This window comes from Dermacentor andersoni, chromosome 9, assembly GCF_023375885.2.
Source record: "Dermacentor andersoni chromosome 9, qqDerAnde1_hic_scaffold, whole genome shotgun sequence".
Taxonomy (NCBI): Eukaryota; Metazoa; Arthropoda; class Arachnida; order Ixodida; family Ixodidae; genus Dermacentor; species Dermacentor andersoni.
In genome coordinates this window covers 109,044,098-109,061,576 of record NC_092822.1, presented here as the reverse complement: position 1 = coordinate 109,061,576, position 17,479 = coordinate 109,044,098, and the positions used below count along the sequence as shown (strand labels likewise).

The following is a 17,479-nucleotide window of genomic DNA, read 5'->3' as shown; positions in this document are numbered from 1 at the left end:
CATTCATGTGACGCAAGGAATTCACTGAACTAACTGAATTTCTCAAGCTGAAATACGTGGAAAGTCGTAAACTACGACTTACACACAACCTACAGACATGATAGCTCTCAGATTGTTATTTGAATATACGAGAAAACGTAATTATGTTACGCGAAGACTCAAACGCACCCCTGTTCTGGCGTTTCTACAATGCACAGACCGGAGACGGCGTCCGCCATTTGCGCACGCCGGCGCGTAAATATCTCAGAGTCCACGGAGCGGCGCGCCCGCTTCCTTGAAGCACTTCCAGATGGCGCTCGCCTCCGCCGCATCGCGGCCCGTGCAAGAGGCCGCGTTTGGACCAAAAAGCCCGCCTTCTTGCATGGCGTTCGCCGCGAGCGTTTCCCGGTAAACACCACAAATGATACGCTTACGATTAAACATTAAACTTTACGATTACGTACGCTGCAGCTGCCGGGAAGCGTGAGAAGCAGTCAGGGATCTTTGAATGCTTTCGCGTTCCACTAATAAAGGCGAAGCTTAAGCGTCCTCAAAATTTTTGAACAGAAGTACGAACTCATTTATTGTCTTGATGGGTGGTCATCGTGACGAAAGGTACGTACACTCATTTATTGTGTTGATCGGTGGTCATTATTTCACTCGCAATTGCAATCACATTCTTTGATAATGTCAAATTGATGCACGTACGCCGCTGGGTGGTCGGTTAGGCGGATCGGTGTGGCATCGCAAGGGATATGTCTTGAAACACGGAACACGTAAACCGCTCCTTTTTCGGTACCGACACATCCACATTGAAATCACCGACAACGACAACAGGAATTGTGTCATCGCAGCTAATTCACGCAAAGTGAGTAGGCATGAACCTTACGGGATTATGAGCCATTCCATTTTTTGCTTGCTTACGTGAGTATGAATGCTTACGGGGGGTATGAGCCATTGATGATGATAGTTTTTGTCCACAGAGTAGCAAAATGCACGGAACCCTAGCCATATACAGCTTCGCTGTAGAAAGTGACGCCACATTTTGGTGCGCAGACTTTCGCCATGTGGCTGATGGACGAGGAACACTTGGAGGACCATTTGATGTTCGTGACAAGCGTCATCCTCAACGTCAGCCTCGTGATGGTCCTCACGTTCGCCTGGCTCGAAGCCGATCTGGAGTTGGCAGGATTGCCTTGGCTGTTGGCAGGTCTCGTGGCTATTCTACTTGCAGTGCAGAGCTGCACATGGATGTCCCTCGCGCTGTACAGTCTCTGGTAAGTGCAGCAGCTCAGCCACGAGCTGCTAACGGTGGTGGAGTAGGCCACTTTCTAATTATCAGTGGCAGTTTCCTTTCCAACAATTTCTGGGTGAATCGCGAGGTGGTTACGTGCGACATGGTTTTAGACGCAAATGATGCCTAATTTCAAAAGACACAAAAAAGCACTAAATCTATTTTTACTAACGAAGTATTCATTCCTAAGTCAGTTTTCGTTAATTTCGTGCTAAAGTGCTTTACTACTCGAGACAATGAGGGCTAAAATTAATTTCTTATTCGCTCCGACACGTAGAGGCCCGTACGTCGGTGACATCAGCAATTTCAAAGTATGTTCTGGTTTTTGCATCATCGGAGCGCTGTACAAATAAATGTAAACTTGCTACACTCTAAAAACTAGGGAGGGTATCGCAGGAGTGAAGCGGCCGATTTACTTTTCAAAGCGTTGTTTTACTCTCGCAAAATGTCGAGTGGAGTGAAATGTATTGTTCACTCCGTCACAAAGGGCAGGGTGAAATGTGCTTTTCACTCTGTCCTTCTGGGAGAGAATAGAATGCCCGTTCTACTCTTGCGGCAATAGAGAACAAAATGTAGCGTAATCTTGTGCTTCAACTGTAGGAGGCTGACCCCGAACATGGCAATGTATCACTCACGCACACTGAGCAAAGAACACACCGTTTTGCTTCTAAAAGAACAGGCAGCCACAGTTCAAAGGAACGCGGAGCGAGCGCTCTACTTTTTCACTCGGAGTTGCTCCACCGATCGCGGAACAGCGTCGCGGAACAGCACAGCACTGGAGAAAGCTGATCCGTCCAACGAGCAGCAACGAAGGCCATCCAAGGGAGATCGTGTGTCAGCCATCTCGCGTCGCCGTGGAAACACGACAGTCGTTCGTCATTCGTTGGATATAACAACAAATCCACCACGGTAAGTGAATTCTAACTTATGTCTAGTTCACATTCTGCGTATATGACATGCTATCGCCAGGAAGTCGTCGCGGCGCTTAGCCGACGCGATTGACAACGGACTAGGCAAGCGCGCTGTGTCTCTCGATGTCAATCGAAAAAGCCAGTCGTCGCGAAAGCTGCATGTCATTTTATCGCTTGCCGCTATCCATAAGAGCTTTCAAAATGGTAAACGCTGCCAGAACCATCGTATGTTCAATAAGACGTGAGGCGAGAGGACGCTTAAAATGGTTTGTTCACCAGCCCATGATTCCGAGCCTATGCGAAGCGTGCGTATGGTGTGTTTGAATTTATTCAGTTTGGAAGTCTACTGTGTACGGAACCCTGTTGAAATAAGGAGTCACATAACATAAGGCGTCATTTTGCTGGCGGCATGCTTTCGTTATAAATAAGCCGCACGCTTGACGGTGTCTCGCCCATGGGTAATCTGCGACCACTGAAGTTACGTGCAGCACCAGTGCCAGTTAGAAACTTTGCCGCAGGAGTTCACCTGCATGCTGCAAGAGGTGAATTCGGCGCGTTATCTTGAACTTACTGAAAACGCGTGAAGAATCCATGTTTTATGCTGAATAAAGTAAACCCCATATAAGCGATCTTGCGCGCGACAGCTACAAGCGATGTGATGGAGATGGCTGTCGCGTTCGCTCGTCGCCTACAAGTCGTACTCCGTGCGAGCGACGATATTGAGCGACGTCTCCCCGGTGTTGCCGGTATCAGGGCTGCAAAGTACGCGTCGAAGCTAGCGTGACGCGTGCTTTAGTGACTGAAGTTGATGCATTTTGCTGTAAAAAGTAGCATAAAATATTTCCGAAGGTCTTGCAGTAGGTTCTTATCCTTGCACGTATAAAAATGCAATCGTTTGCTCGTTCCGCGCGACAATCGGTAGTATTTGAGCGATGTACAGCCGCGAACACGTCTGTGTAGAGCGCGCGAGCAGCCGGCCTTGCTCTGCGGGGCGACGCCTTGCGGCAGTTGTGGGGTCTGACGAGGTGTGCCAAGGAGCACGCGCGGCGGCCTAATAGACACGCAGATCGGCGCACGCTGCTTTAAACCAGAAATTATATTGGTAAGCGCACGTGTTTTGCCGGTTGTGCGCGTTACCCGAGGGCGCCCTCTTACTACGCGCGATGACAAGGGAATTGCGCACGTGGGTGATAGCGCGTGTGATTCTGTCACGGCACTTGATATGAAAAACTGTCTTCACCAATCCTAGAAAATGTTATCGGCCAATGAAATGACATCGCATGCGTGCTGCCGATATTAGACATAGAAGTCAAGCCTTTCCGCAGAATCTATTCACAATTAAGGGCTCCCCGACTCGCAGCGGATGAGCGACGCGCAATTGCTATTATGGGGCGCACAATGTCCCAAAGAGCGATATGCGCAGCTACCCGGCGCCCTATGCGCACAGTTAACAGGGTCCTTCATGCAGGCAGCTTATTATGAAGGACGAATTAGTGATGCTCTCCGTGCAAGTCGATAGCGGGTGACATCAGTTGATGAGGGCCGCTTAATCGTGGCAGCAGCTGTGACCGACCTTACCTCAGCGCCAGAGAAATAAGGCACGAAGTTGGACTCAGAAATATAAGCCTTACGACAATCAAGAGACGGCTTCACGAAGCCGGTATGAGGAGCAGAGTATCAGCGCAAGAAGTGATGCTGGATGAAAGACACCGCAATGAGCGACTTGATTTTGCGTCTGCGGTGGAGTCCTGGTGCCCGAACAACTGGCGCACGGTTGTGTTCACGGATGAGGCCTCGTTCTGCACCCGTTGGGACCAGCAGAGGAGGATGTGGCGTTCGCGAAATCGCCGGTATGTCACGTATTCCTACCGTTGTTACTGGCTGCGAGCGCTGGGTAGTTGCTTACTTCTTTCAGGAACAGCATTGCTTGAAAATGAAATCGCCTTTTGTGTAATCTCAAGCTTCTAAGCAGTTACGACATGTAATACGATAATATTTACCTTCAGCATTGCAATTGATACTTTTTTTTCTTCCTGCATGGTCTCGGAGGTCGCCTTACTCGGCGAAGTTTTAATTGACATCAAGCACTTCCCTTTATATTTTTTTGTAACATGGGCCATCCTGATTTACAAAAAAAATGTCAGCGCAATAGCCGTTAGTTTAATGCATATGTCGATGACACATCTCCCGCATGTACGACTACCGCTATGTCTTGGGTACTCGTTCAAGCGGGTGCACCACTGTTCACGTGTGGGCGCGGTCAGCCACACAGGTTTGGGACCATTGCATCGATTTTTAGGGGAGACCACCTCTGAAACATACATGGACGTTTTGGAGACAGTGCTCATTCCGCATGTTCTCGATGGCTTCTTCCCGGATGGACATTACTGGCTACAACAGGACAACGCACCAATCCACGCATCAAAGGCAGTGCAGCAGACGCTGGGCAATTTAGGTGCGACAAGACTAAAATGGCCTGCGAGAAGCCCCGATTTAAATATCATAGAAAATGTATGGGGAAAGATGAAGTCAAATCTAGCCAAAAAAAAGCAGGTCTAGCCGCAGTCACCACTGACGAGCTTTGGTTAGCTATTAAACAGGAGTGGAACCGTCTCCGACAGCTGCCAGACCTTGCGAATCAGCTGTACGACACGCTTCTCACGAGGATTGAAACTGTGAAACAGAACCGTGCAGGACCATTTACTGTTAGAAAATAGGCACTATTTCTCGTTGCATATTTTCGCATAAATAGAAGTTGATCTTTTTTTCAATGTTTCCATGTTTATTTTTAAAAAGTACAAGTCGTCGTGTAAGCCTACTGATCTAACGAAGCGGTCATTGCTGCTCTAATGCCTATGGTATTGAGCATAATGCAGTTTTCTCAAAAGAACGACAAGGGAGCCACAGAAAGACGAGGATTCGAAGTAGTCCGCAGAGGCCTAAAAAGGGGAACCTAGGGAAGGAGGCAAAGTTTTAACCACAAGGCCCCTTGTGGAAACGTTGTCCGCAGGCTGAAGCTTCTCTTCTTCGGCAATGGCTGAACACGCCACGTCCTGTAATAAATAATGTTGAGCCAAAATACAAAATAGCGCATTATCTATAAGTGCCAAGGGCTGGCAGAAGACGGCATAAAAAAAATTAACGCCTCAATTTTCTTTTTACGCCGTTGTTGGCGTTACCATATTTTCGTATCGCCGCTTAATCGGAACGGCCAGAAAGCGCGCATAGTTTGTTGCGAGAGTCGGGGGCGTGTATCAGCTGAAACGCGTAATATGTTGGCATGGAGATACCAAGAGCACCCCGAGGAAGCGTACATATTCGGTTAAACAACGGCCCTTTTCAGCGTTGCCCCTCGTGCAATGCAGGTCTGCATGTATATTAGGCCGCACATGCTTCTTGGCACAGTGCGTCGGATCCCGCAACTGCCGCACTGTGTCGTCCCGCAGAACAAGGCCGTCTGCTCGCGCGCTCTACACAGACGTGGACGCGGCTGTACATCCAGTTCCAGCTTCGCGCTATTGGCTAGTCGCTCATATCACTTCCGGGATACGAGCGACGATTTCTAGATTTCCAGAACCGAGCGACCTGTTCAAGCGACGGCCCGTTTTGTCGCTCGAAGCCATCGCTCGTCGCCGTCGTGCACTAAATCGCTCTCATGGTTTTTAGCCCTAAGACAACTGTTTTTGCTCATGTATTGAAATTGTGTGATTATATGTCTGATTTTATGTATTCTGTTACGGTTTTCGAGCACGGTGCGAATATGATGCTTATGTCTACGAACTCATTGAATTGTCAAGCAGCGAGTTACGCATCGGCATCGAATATAGCGGCTGCTGTGTGGAATTACAATTGCAGGGGCACTTTGCATACGCTTATTGTTTTGGACATGTCTGTGCATTGCTAATTTGAGTTGGCGTTTCAGAGTTATGTCATATGAACAGCTAAATCACCCTTCCTCTGGGGGTTACAAGCGTAATGTGTGCATCTTGCTACTGCATGGCAGATGAAAATGTGTTTATCGCTTTAATATTTTTAGTGGAGAAATAAAGCATCAGAATAAAACGTTGCATTAATTCCATGTTACCAGTCGTCTGTCGTACACAAAACAAAGAGTTGGTCTAATAAACTATTACTGCGGTCTAACTGCAACTTTTACATGCCTTCAAGAATGTAAAATGCTAGATTTCAAACAGCAGCAGTACTCGAGTCTGTCAAAAAAACTCCATTGCGCACCTCATAAATGAAAATAAGTTCATGCCTTTAAGTAAGCTTAGATGCAGGACGCAGTGAACTTTCTTGTTATTATTCAAATGTGAGTAAGCTTGCCATTACAAGCCTTGTTGTCCTTTTTTATAGGCACATCCAGTCATATTCATTGAACTGGAGGATCATATTTTCATCCCTACTGAGCATCATGTTTGTAGATATGGTCCTCAAATTATGGCTTGAGCAGTGGCACAACCAGAGATGGTGCGGGGGGCACACTGGGCAAGTGCTTAGCATGTGTCACAAGTGGTGTTTGCGACACACACTAATGACAGACCTATGACACCTGACAATCACCAATATTCTATTGATTAGCAGGAGTATTTTAACATTGGCGCCTAACGAGGATGATCTGTCCGTTATTTCTTTTTTGTTTAAATCTAAAAATTGAAGTTGGTTTAGCAGTTGACTGTTGCAGTCATTTAGATGTTTCGCATGCACTTCAGTAGGAAGACTAAGAGTTAAGACTTTCTTTTAGTGCCATGACCTTGACTGTCTTGATGTTGTTTACTCCATGTGCTCGCGTTGACTTTTGCACACGATATTTTTCAGGAACCCGCTTTATAGAACGCAAGAAGGCAGCTGCAAGGACACAAGTAGGTCAAAGAGCCAGCCCAGCGCGACTTCAGAGTGCAGAGGAGCTTACGCCAAAGAATCGAAATACATTGCCATACAATTTGGGCGAGAAAACTAGAATGTGGGTACATTAGGTGTACCTTCTGACTAAATGTCAACAAAATCAAAATACAGTATCTCACACCAAGATGAAAATTCTCACGTGCTCTAGGCAGTCATCTTAACATGTTATATTTATGTAATGTCTCTTATGGGAAAGTCAAAATCAAGCATGCTCTCTGGTGCCAAACACATAGGAGCAAGTGTCATTGAAAAGGTAGAAATGTGTTTAAAAAAACTGATGAGTGTTGTGAAAAGTTACTGCTTCTTGTTCTGCCTCTCAACAGATGTATCCATGTGATAAAAAATAGTAGTACAATGAAATTGTATATTTGCTTAGTGACATGATACATACTTGCAATGAGCACGAAGCCTGTGTTCACTATAAAAAGCAACAGCTCATGCTTGGTTAGGTGCTTACATACATTTAACAGCTTTATTAGCTTACATTTAACAGCACTGAATGCAAGGGTGCAAATACAAACCACTGTGATTTTGTATTTTAAATGTTGACATGGTGACAGATTTTCATGTCTTCATTTTTATCTATTTTTTATACCTAATTTAAGAAGTATGACTTCCTTTTAGGTTCCGGAAAGGGGAAGCATTGGGGGAAAAGAATCCTTTGTTTAAGAAGTCATTATTGTTTACGTGCATGCTCACGAAACCAGTTCATTAGAACCGTTCGTGCCTCCCGAAGCGAAAGCAAGGAGCAATTAAGGCCTTTAACTGTGTACACCGTGGTGCACACCTTACGTCTTAGAAGCCGGAGAGTCACTTCAAATTAAAAATTATTTTAAAAATGTAAAATTGTGGTTTCTCCTTCTGTGAAATAGTCATATGATAGCTTCTGGCAGGTATTTGATATTTTGATTAGGGTGACTCAATCTACTTGAAAACCAAGTATGCTAGTGGAGGTAGAGATGCGTTCAATGCAAAGATCTGAGAGCATCTGAGTAGAACACTTGTTCATCAATTGGTGGACGTGAACATATAGTGTTAAGCAAAAGCCCCTTAGTTTTATGGCTTCTGTAGACATAATTTTTAAGGCAAAAGCAAATTGAAGCATTCTTGCACATTGTAAATTTCTGGACTTAAGATAGAGTGCACAGTGAGGCGATGTATTAATCTTCCCAGACATATTTGTACTTGTTTTGAGATGAAGGTTTTGTGAATCACAATAATTTTTCTTACTTTAGCGCATCTTAACCACTTCAGTAGAAAAAAAAAGCTTTAATTTCAGGTAGTTGGTTCATTGGGCAAGTATATGCACAGTCACATGGAAAATCCACGTGCATGGGAAAGTTATGTGAAACAGGATGTTGCCATTCTTAATTTATGTTTTGCTTCTTTGTCTTTTTTGTGCACTTCCCTGCCTGTACTTATGCTTATGTCGCCTTTGATGCATCATATTCATCGCATCTGATTTTGGGTTCACATCTGAAGCCATGCTATACTTTAGTTAGATTGCATATTCAACGAGTCACAATAATTGATCATGTAATTATGCAAGCTGCTCCTCTAAAGTATAGCATTATTACCGTAATGGGATTGAAAAGCTACCATATATGACAAGAAATTTGATGCGCAAGATTTTAACGCCAATGCTCTTTGCAGTTTTATACTCATTTGCTGCACAATAGCTAATATTGTAAATTTAATTTTATTTATTTGTGAGAAAGTGTAACGGATGAATTCCAACAGCACCGGGAAACTACTTTCGTGAGGAGGCCAAACGAATAGGAAATATAATACGCCTCTGTACTGCTTTGAGACCGGGCAGGATGTTGCTGCAGGACGACGACAAGACACACTTAGAAACAATGGGGTGCAGCCAATACATGAATAACTTTATGTGAAATATAAGCAAAGCTAGCTAGGCCTGCGGCCTCACATGAGAATATACAACACATTTCTAAATACACTGTACTCTCAGCCAGGAACGTCCATATGCTGTACAGGACGTTATCAAATGAGCTGCTGTCTTAGAATATGGCACACAAAAAAGTTTCTTGCACAATTTATCTACATTACCAGCCCCATGCTTAGCAACTCATCTGCTCACCTCTGCCATATAAGTGGACGCGTTTTGTGCCAGAAATGTGTTTGCTGGCCAGTAATGTGGCGCACATTTCTTTTCGATTATAGTGTCAGTACTGTGTGAGTTGGCACACGTTTGTTCTATGTTTAACTTTCCATTGTATACTTTATTTTTGAAAAGAACAATTCAATTTAACTTAAAGGATATTTCTACACTGTAATACTGATGAAACTTTAGAAAATATACTTATGTTTTATGTGTTCTAAAGTTCATGGGAATCATTGTAATCTGATTTTATGTGTTTGTCAGTATGTTTCTCAAATTATTATTCAGTTTGTCTTGTGACTGATGAATAAAGATTTTGACCTTTTAGGAGAGAAAACGTTTCATTTGAGTAACTCGGCGACTACGGATTACATCCCATTCACCAAGCATAAGTGCAGTAGGTGCTTATGAAGAAATCCAATATTCCCCACATGTAAGTATTGCGAATCCCTTCTAACGTGACCATAAATCTACATCGTGCTTTCACACTATTACTCTGTTCTGAAGGAGTACAAGCACTCGGTCTGGGGGAGTAGAAACACTCGGCTTGGAGGAGAAGCACTCGGTCTGGGGACGTACTATTACCCCTGTGGGGAGAGTATTAGCAGACTGCGGAAGAGTAGTAGCACTCTCTTGCGGTGGAGTAACAAAACTCTGTCTCTGTCGGGAGTTCACCTATCCCTCTTAAAGAGGGTCGATCTACTCTCGAAAAGAGTGAAATATATGTGACAAGCAGATGCTCTCTCAGAGAGAGTGCCCGGAACTACCTTTGTTTTTAGAGTGTGTGGTCTGTATTTAGAATACAATATACTTCTGGAAGCGGCAAAAGAAATAGCTGGTTTTCAGAAGACTCCGCCAAAAGCCAATGACATCAAGGCCAGCTGGAGCGCGATGTTGAAGCCGGCTTCGCCACATTCATTTTTTACTTGCGTCTTTACTGGCTTATGAATTCTCCAATGGTCAGAATGACTTTTCTTGATATTGGAAAAGGATAAGTAACAATAAGACTCAACATAACTTTTCTCTTTAGTGTCCTTTTAGCAGCGAACGTAAACGCCTTTTGATTGAGAAAATCCTGAGGGAACAACGATGCGTACCAGATCGATTTTGCTACGAGCTGCGCGCCGACAATTTCAAAGGTCGGGATCAGTAAACGCCACTCATTTCATGGAATAATTTCGTTGAGCCGGTGTAATGAATATGTTAATAACTGGCTTGAAATTTTTATCATTATTTCTATAGTCTACTCGTTTACGGACGGCCAAAAGGACAACGCCATTTTGCCGTTATTACAGCTTTCTGCACATATGGGTGATCAAAAGCGGAAAACTAAGCTATAATGCAAGACTCGGTTGTGGTTAGTGGTTTTAAAGAGGAGTAGTGGTTTTTGATCGAAAAGAGCATCAACGCGACAAAGTTATGCAAATAAGAGATTCATAATCATCAGCCTATTTTATGTCCACTTCAGGACGAAGGCCTCTCCCTGCGATCTCCAATTACCCCTGTCCTGCGCCAACCGATTCCAACTAGCATCCGCAAATTTCCTAATTTCGTCGCACCACCTACTCTTCCGCCGTCCTCTACTGCACTTCTCTTGATACCCATCCTGCCACCCTAATGGTCCAACGGTTATCCAATTTGTGCAATACATTACCTGGCCAACGCCACTATTTTCTCTTAATGTCAATTAGAATATCGTCTATACCCGTTTGCTCTCTGATCCAAAGAGAAATGGATTTGGCGTTTCAAACATTGGACCGTTTCAAACACACTATTTCAAAAATACTTCGCCGCAAGAAGTACTTCAATGCATTCAGCAGAAGAATTATTGGCAACTAAAGATCACCTGTAATACCCTTCGTGGTGCGGCGGGTCCTTCAATGCCTTGCACTGCGAAAGCTACATCGGAGCGGGGAGTGCCCACAACACTCCGCCTGATAAAATTCACTGTGGCCTGCAGTTCAAATTTGATTTTGGATGCCACTACTTCCGATTTTGGCACTTATGACGCACCAAACTCTGAGAACATCACTCAGATTGTGGTTTAGTTCCCGGTGTCTCATCCCTTCACTGTGCTATAATGTACCGGATAGCTACGCGCAGCTGTTCTCGCACCGAGTGACATAGTAGCACAGTCCATTCCTCTCGTTTCTCGCTTGAGGCGTCGAGTCCAAGTGTTTCGCGGAAGATGCAAGGGTTCTTGCTGCCGATCGGCTTATTTAGATCGGTCTCAAGGATTCTTGCTGAGTAGACCACAAATATGATCGCTTTGGCGCAAACAAGGAAGGACGGAAGGGAACAAGGGTTCTTGTTCCGTTTGTTCGCTTACGTCCTTCCTTGTTTGCGCCTAAGTCATCATAGTTATGGTCTACTCAGCTATCGATGAACCGACTAGCCCAGCAACATGTACTTCTGGATTACTCAAGGATTCCAGCGACGAAACCGCGGAAGTAGTTGCGCTGTGCGTGTAAACGTACAGCCTGCCCAGCGAGCCGAAAGCTAAAAAAAAGGGGAAGTGTTTGTGCGTATCGGGCCTCCGATAAATGCACTCTCTTGCTTTTGGTGTTGCTCCACTGGTACAGGCACGACATTTGACTGTTTTCGACCTTCATAGGCAAGTCCGCACTGCGACTAGTGTTGCAATATATCTCATACCCCATCCCACAATGTATAGGCAGTAACGTCTGTCGTGATTTCGGAAGCTAAATACAAGTATTTTTTACTAACAGAACGAGGCTAAAAACTGCAATGTTACCAGGTCAGTGTGTATTGGGCTAAAATCAAATGAGCGTTACGTTAGCGAGTCGGCGTGCACCTTTTGTTTTTAGTTAGCTGATACGTGTGATAATATTGTCCTCATCCGATGACTGGCGCATCATTGCACACGCAGTAGTAGTGTTCGAGGTAGGGCCCGGGCTTGGAAACACAGCATACACCTGCCACCTGTAGGAATTCCTCAAACTCCGGTGAAACGTGAGAAGTGAACAAAAACCAATAGGATAATGTTGAGTTTCTTCCATGTTTCCAAATCCTAGCGAGGGTTTTCTTTTGGGTAGATGACTTATATTAGTGTAAATGCACGACTCGGAAACGAATTGAACCAGTTGTAATCAATTTTAGCTGTGTGCACAGTGTCGGAAAGCAAATTAGCGACGCTGTGCACTAGTCGAAAGCTTCGAAGCTGGAACGAGTGCTGTTTGTTTTTGCTTCTGAATTTCTTGCGAACGAATAAACTGACAACTCAACGCGTTAAATAAAACATCTTCTCTCGACACCGCTAAACTAAAGCATGCTGTGAAAACGATATGTCGTCTGGCGGCATAACATGTGCCATTATCAACTTCGCACTTTCCGAGGTAGTTATTCCTGGTACCGTGCCTGCAGATAAAAGTACATTAGCGAGAATATTCCTGCTGCTTAACGCATTAGAAACACTAATGCCGGGGCAGAAAAACATAACCGAACGAAACCAAATGAGCCTGAGACGCACATTACTAAAATTTATTAAAGCGGCTGCCTGAACAAAGTACGCTCCGTGCTTTGAAACGCCAGCAAGATATTTAAAATGATGATGATTGAAGTTTATTGGCGCAAGGGCATTTAAGGCCAAAGAGCGCCAGGACATGTGTTTTGGTATTGTAAAATTGTAAGTTTAGGGCTATGACTTAAGGTAAATGCTGTATAGGGGCCTACACGTAAGACAAATCTATATATACTAGTGAATGATTTATAAAATAATTACGAAGATAAATGTAAAGCCTTAAATGCATTCGTTATAGGCACACATGGTAAATTATTGCGGATTGCCCGAGTTCCTTGCTGTACAATTCTTGCTGACGCAAGAAGTGCAAGAGCTCGGACATACTTTTGTGCATCAGACTGTATCTCACCTGAGGCACAATCTGATGGTTAGGATGATACGAGTTGATGTCTAGAAAGTTAACTTCCGCAAGATAATTAAGAACTCTTTTAAAGTTAAAAAACGCATCCTCTGATAAGAACATTGAGGGATGGGGGGGGGGGGGGTATATGATTTGAGTAAAGTTCCTTAAAATGAGCCACTCGCTCTCGGTGAAGTTCAGGACATTGAATGAGGACATTGAATGAGGAAATCCGCAACAGATTTTACTGCTAAGGGAACGGCGGGGCGTGTGAAGTCTTGTTAAAATGCAACTGATTTGTGGACTGATCACTTATGAGTGCTTTGCATGGATGTTGTTTTAGCGACATGGTTCTTATTGGATAGGTGACTCCCAGATATGTACGTTGATAATCCAGTGGCCACTGATCCGATTCTGCATATAGACTTTGGACGGGGCTCGTACGAAAGGCACCAAGTGCTAGGCGGATATCTAAGTGATAGACAGGATCGAGTAGCTTAAGTGTTGTCTTTGAAGCTGACTGGTAAACAATACATCCGTAGTCTATGCGTGGCAACACAAGGCTTTTAAAGAGAGAAGGCAATACCTATCTGTTCCCCACGACTGGTGAGATAAAATCTTCAAAAGGTTCATGGTTTTAAGACATTTAAGCTTCAGCTGTTTTATATGCTGCATGAAGGTTAGCTTACTATCGAAGATTACATCCAGAAATTTTTTTCCTTTCTATTTACCAGGCTCCTCCCATGCATCGTAATGCAAGGGTCAGGACATACCCCTCTTCGTCTAGAAAACAGCACACAGGAAGTCTTTTTTGCACTGAATCTAAACCCGTTTTCGTCTGCACATTTCGTGAGCCGATTAACACTTAACTGTATCTGGCGTTGACATATGGACAGGTTGCAAGATTTAAAGCTGATTTGGATGTCGTCCACATAGACAGAATAAGACACCATGGATGGTATAACAGAGCGAAGAGAGTTCATTTTGATTATAAGAAGTGTGCAACTTAGCACTCCTCCCTGTGGTACACCGTTTTCTTGGATAAAAGTGCGCGATAGTACATTGCCAATTCTTACGCGGAACGTTCTTTCAGATAAGTAATTTTGCAAAATGTTCAGCATACTACCAGAGATTCTGTAAGACGACAGGTCTTGCAGAATACCGTATCGCCAGGCAGTATCATAAGCCTTCTCAAGATCAAAGAATACAGATAGACAGTATTGGCCGTGTACAAATGCATCACGTATATATGATTCAAGGAGAACAAGATTATCGGTTGTAGAATTCGCTCTTCGGAAGCCAGATTGGCGAGGGTCCAATATTCCATTATATTGTCACGTGGTGGTGACGTAGAAGAACACAGTAGCAATACTGTGCACGAGAAAACTAAGTTTTATTGGGCGAACTTGTGCCCACAAAACAGGCTACACTTATAGCGCAACGAAAGCGGCGAACACAGTCGGCGATCGTCGGAAATCTGATCAGCGAGTCAAGCGCGTCGGCTTTTATAGAGCAGTCGTCGAATGTTCCAGGCTAATCGTTCGTACCCGCGTGCCTTCCACAAAGTTCTACACCATTCGCGTCAGGTGATGAAATCAGATAACATAAGTCTCGGCGACAACAGACAGCGGATAGAAGCATCGATAACTTTCCAGAAACTTCGGATACATGCAGGCGCGTCCTATGCTGTGCGATTACATTTTTTAGGCGGCGAAACGTGGTTGCCCGATAAAGATAAGTACACGTGTCAATATTCCAAAAAGTAAACAAGGCGACGGTTAATAATTTTTTCAAATACTTTAAGTAAACAGCTAGTGAGTGCAATTGGTCTGTAACTATTAACAAAGGAAAGGTCTTTGCCGTGCTTGAGTATTGGCACGACTATTGCCTCCTTCCAAGATGAAGGTATATGACCAGTTGCGAAGATCTTGTACAGACCTAAGATGCAGTTTAGGGTCTCACAAGGCAGATTCTTTATTATTTCATACGTTATTCTGTCAGCGCCTGGAGCCGAGTTGCCACAAGAGCCTGTGTGTGTAGTGACTTTTGAAGGAGAGGAAGAGAGAAGTGCAGTGCCGTAATTGTCTCTCAGAGGAGGACACCTCAACAGCACTGCACAGGGAAAGGGGAGCAGGGAGAAAAAGATCAGGGAGAGAAGGAAAAGAAGGCGGAAGAAAAATAAGAAGGGTGAAGAAGCAATGCGGGGCTAACAGCCGCGCTCTCAGCTGCGTGTCACAGCAAAAGTCAAGTAGGGCAGGAAGCACTTTCTTGACAATGGAAGAGTGGGCTGCCGGAAAGAGAAGTGCTCCGTCCGAGTCACAGGGCAGTCCCACACGACGGTATGATGCAAATAGCGCAGTGCGCTCAACATCGAAGGCCGGGCAGCGGAGCAGAAGGTGCTCAAGCGTCTCCTCCTCGCCGCAATCCAAGCACGCGGGGCTGCCTCTTCCGTGCAGTCTGTGCATTCTGGCGGCCGTGTTGTAGCAGCCGACGCGCAGCCGAAGGAGAAACGAGCGGTCCCAGCGGGGGAGACCCGTGCGGGGGAGGAGGCAAGGGGGCGTACCTGCAGCAACGCGCGGATCCGGGTGCTGCGCGCGGAGAATGCGCAGTATCGCCGTCTTGGCCACGTCGAAACGGGTGACCGAACTGGCGAGGGGGAAGCGAGTCGAGATAGCTTGCTTCGCGAGGGCGTCGGCCGCTTTGTTCCCGGGCAGGCCGATGTGCGCGGGAACCCACTGCAATGCCAAATCGCAGCCCTGATTTACGAGATGGCGCAGTTTTGATCCCACGCGCTGCACAAGCGGAAGACCGGCATAGTCCTTCCTCAGCATGCACAGAGCTGCACGCCAGTCCGACAGTATCGCGGCAGACGAGACACCGCACTGCTGAAGAAGTAGGTCAGCCGCGAGGTCAATCGCCGCGAGTTCGGCGACTGTCGACGAGGCAGGAAAACGAAGGCGGCACTGTCGAGACGCAGAAATGTCTGGTGCCGTGCACGCGGCAGCGGCGGAACCGTCACTGGACACGGATCCGTCGGTGTACACTAGGAGTCGGTCGCGTAGGTGTTCTAAGATCAATGCAGCCGTCTCCTGTTGCATGGCACACAGTGCTGTTTGTCGCTTGCTCTTGACGCCCAGGACAGTGATGTCTACGTCTAGGAGCGCGGAGACGTGCGGCGAAGGCGGCAGGGGGAGGAGCTGAGGCAAAGAGGCGATGCGAGTGCTGAACTCGGTGGCACGCTGGCCCATGCCCGAGCCCTCGAGGGTGTGGAGGCGGCACACGAGACGCTGACCCTGTGGCGACCGTTGCAGACGCTCGATGTGGTGAAGCGCTTGTCTCCGCGCGCGAGGTGAGGGCGGCCAATTTCCCGCTTCGGCGAGAGTTGCCCCCACTTGCGAGAAGCGGGGAAGCGCGTACATTTGGCGAACTGCGGTGCGGTGCTCGAAGTCGACGGCCTTCCAGTTGGCTGCACTGGCGTTGGTGAGTGGGAGCGCGTAGAGCGCTCGCGACGTTGCGATCGAGTTGTAAACTCGGAGCGCAAGATGCGGTGTGCAGCCGCGGCCTCGGGCGAGCAGGGAGCGTGCGGCGCCTGCGACTTTCCTGGAGTCCCTGCAGAGTTGTGTGGTGGCCGCGTCAAAGTTGAGGCGGCAGTCGATGTGGAGGCCGAGGTATCGGACTTTTCTCTGCCACGGGAGGGGGCTTCTGCGCAGCGAGAGAGTTGGCACTTCGAAGCGTGCACGGCTCGCACGGGGGTGAATTATTAGCGCCTCGGTTTTTGACGGCGAGAGCTGAAGCCCTATGCTGCCGAGATATTCGTCCACGGCGTTGATCGCCGACTGAAGTGATTGACGCACTTGGTAGCCATGGTCCGTGGGCCCGCAAGCGAAAAGAGCGATGTCATCAACGTAAATCGCCACACGGACTTCGAAGGCTGTCAGCTTCGGGATGAAATCGGGGAGCCTTGCCAGCGCCAAGTTGAAGAGGAAAGGGCTCAGGACACTGCCCTGAGGAACGCCAGAGGTCACGCTACGGGGGGTGCTGAGCGCGTCACCCACGCGCACTCTGAGCGTTCGGTCGTTAAGAAAGGTCGAGACATAGTCGAGTAGGCGGCCGGTGATGCGCAGCTCGCGAAGCGCTTGAATGATGGTGCCGTGCGGGAGGCCGTCGAACGCGCGTTCCACATCGAGCAGCACCAGGTATCCGGCTTCGTGGCGGCTTGCCGCGTCCTCGAGCGTAGCCACAACGTCCGCGATGGAATCAGCTGTCGAGCGCAGTCAGCGGAAGCCGCTTTGTTCAGGGGCAAAGGCGTCTAGGGCGGCGGCAATCCATTCAAGGCGGTGCAAAGCCATGGACTCCATTGTTTTGCCGGGTACCGAGGTTAGCGATA

At 46.6% G+C, this 17,479-nt stretch overlaps 1 protein-coding gene across 1 annotated transcript in view; it reads left to right on the top strand.

The window, feature by feature from the left end:
• LOC129384169 (uncharacterized) overlaps nucleotides 1–17,479 on the top strand; it is an 83,901-nt gene that overhangs the window by 47,619 nt on the left and 18,803 nt on the right. The window contains exon 3 of the mRNA XM_055069367.2: nucleotides 1,036–1,256. Coding sequence (XP_054925342.2) covers nucleotides 1,036–1,256 — 221 coding nt within the window. The remainder of the gene's footprint in view (nucleotides 1–1,035; nucleotides 1,257–17,479) is intronic.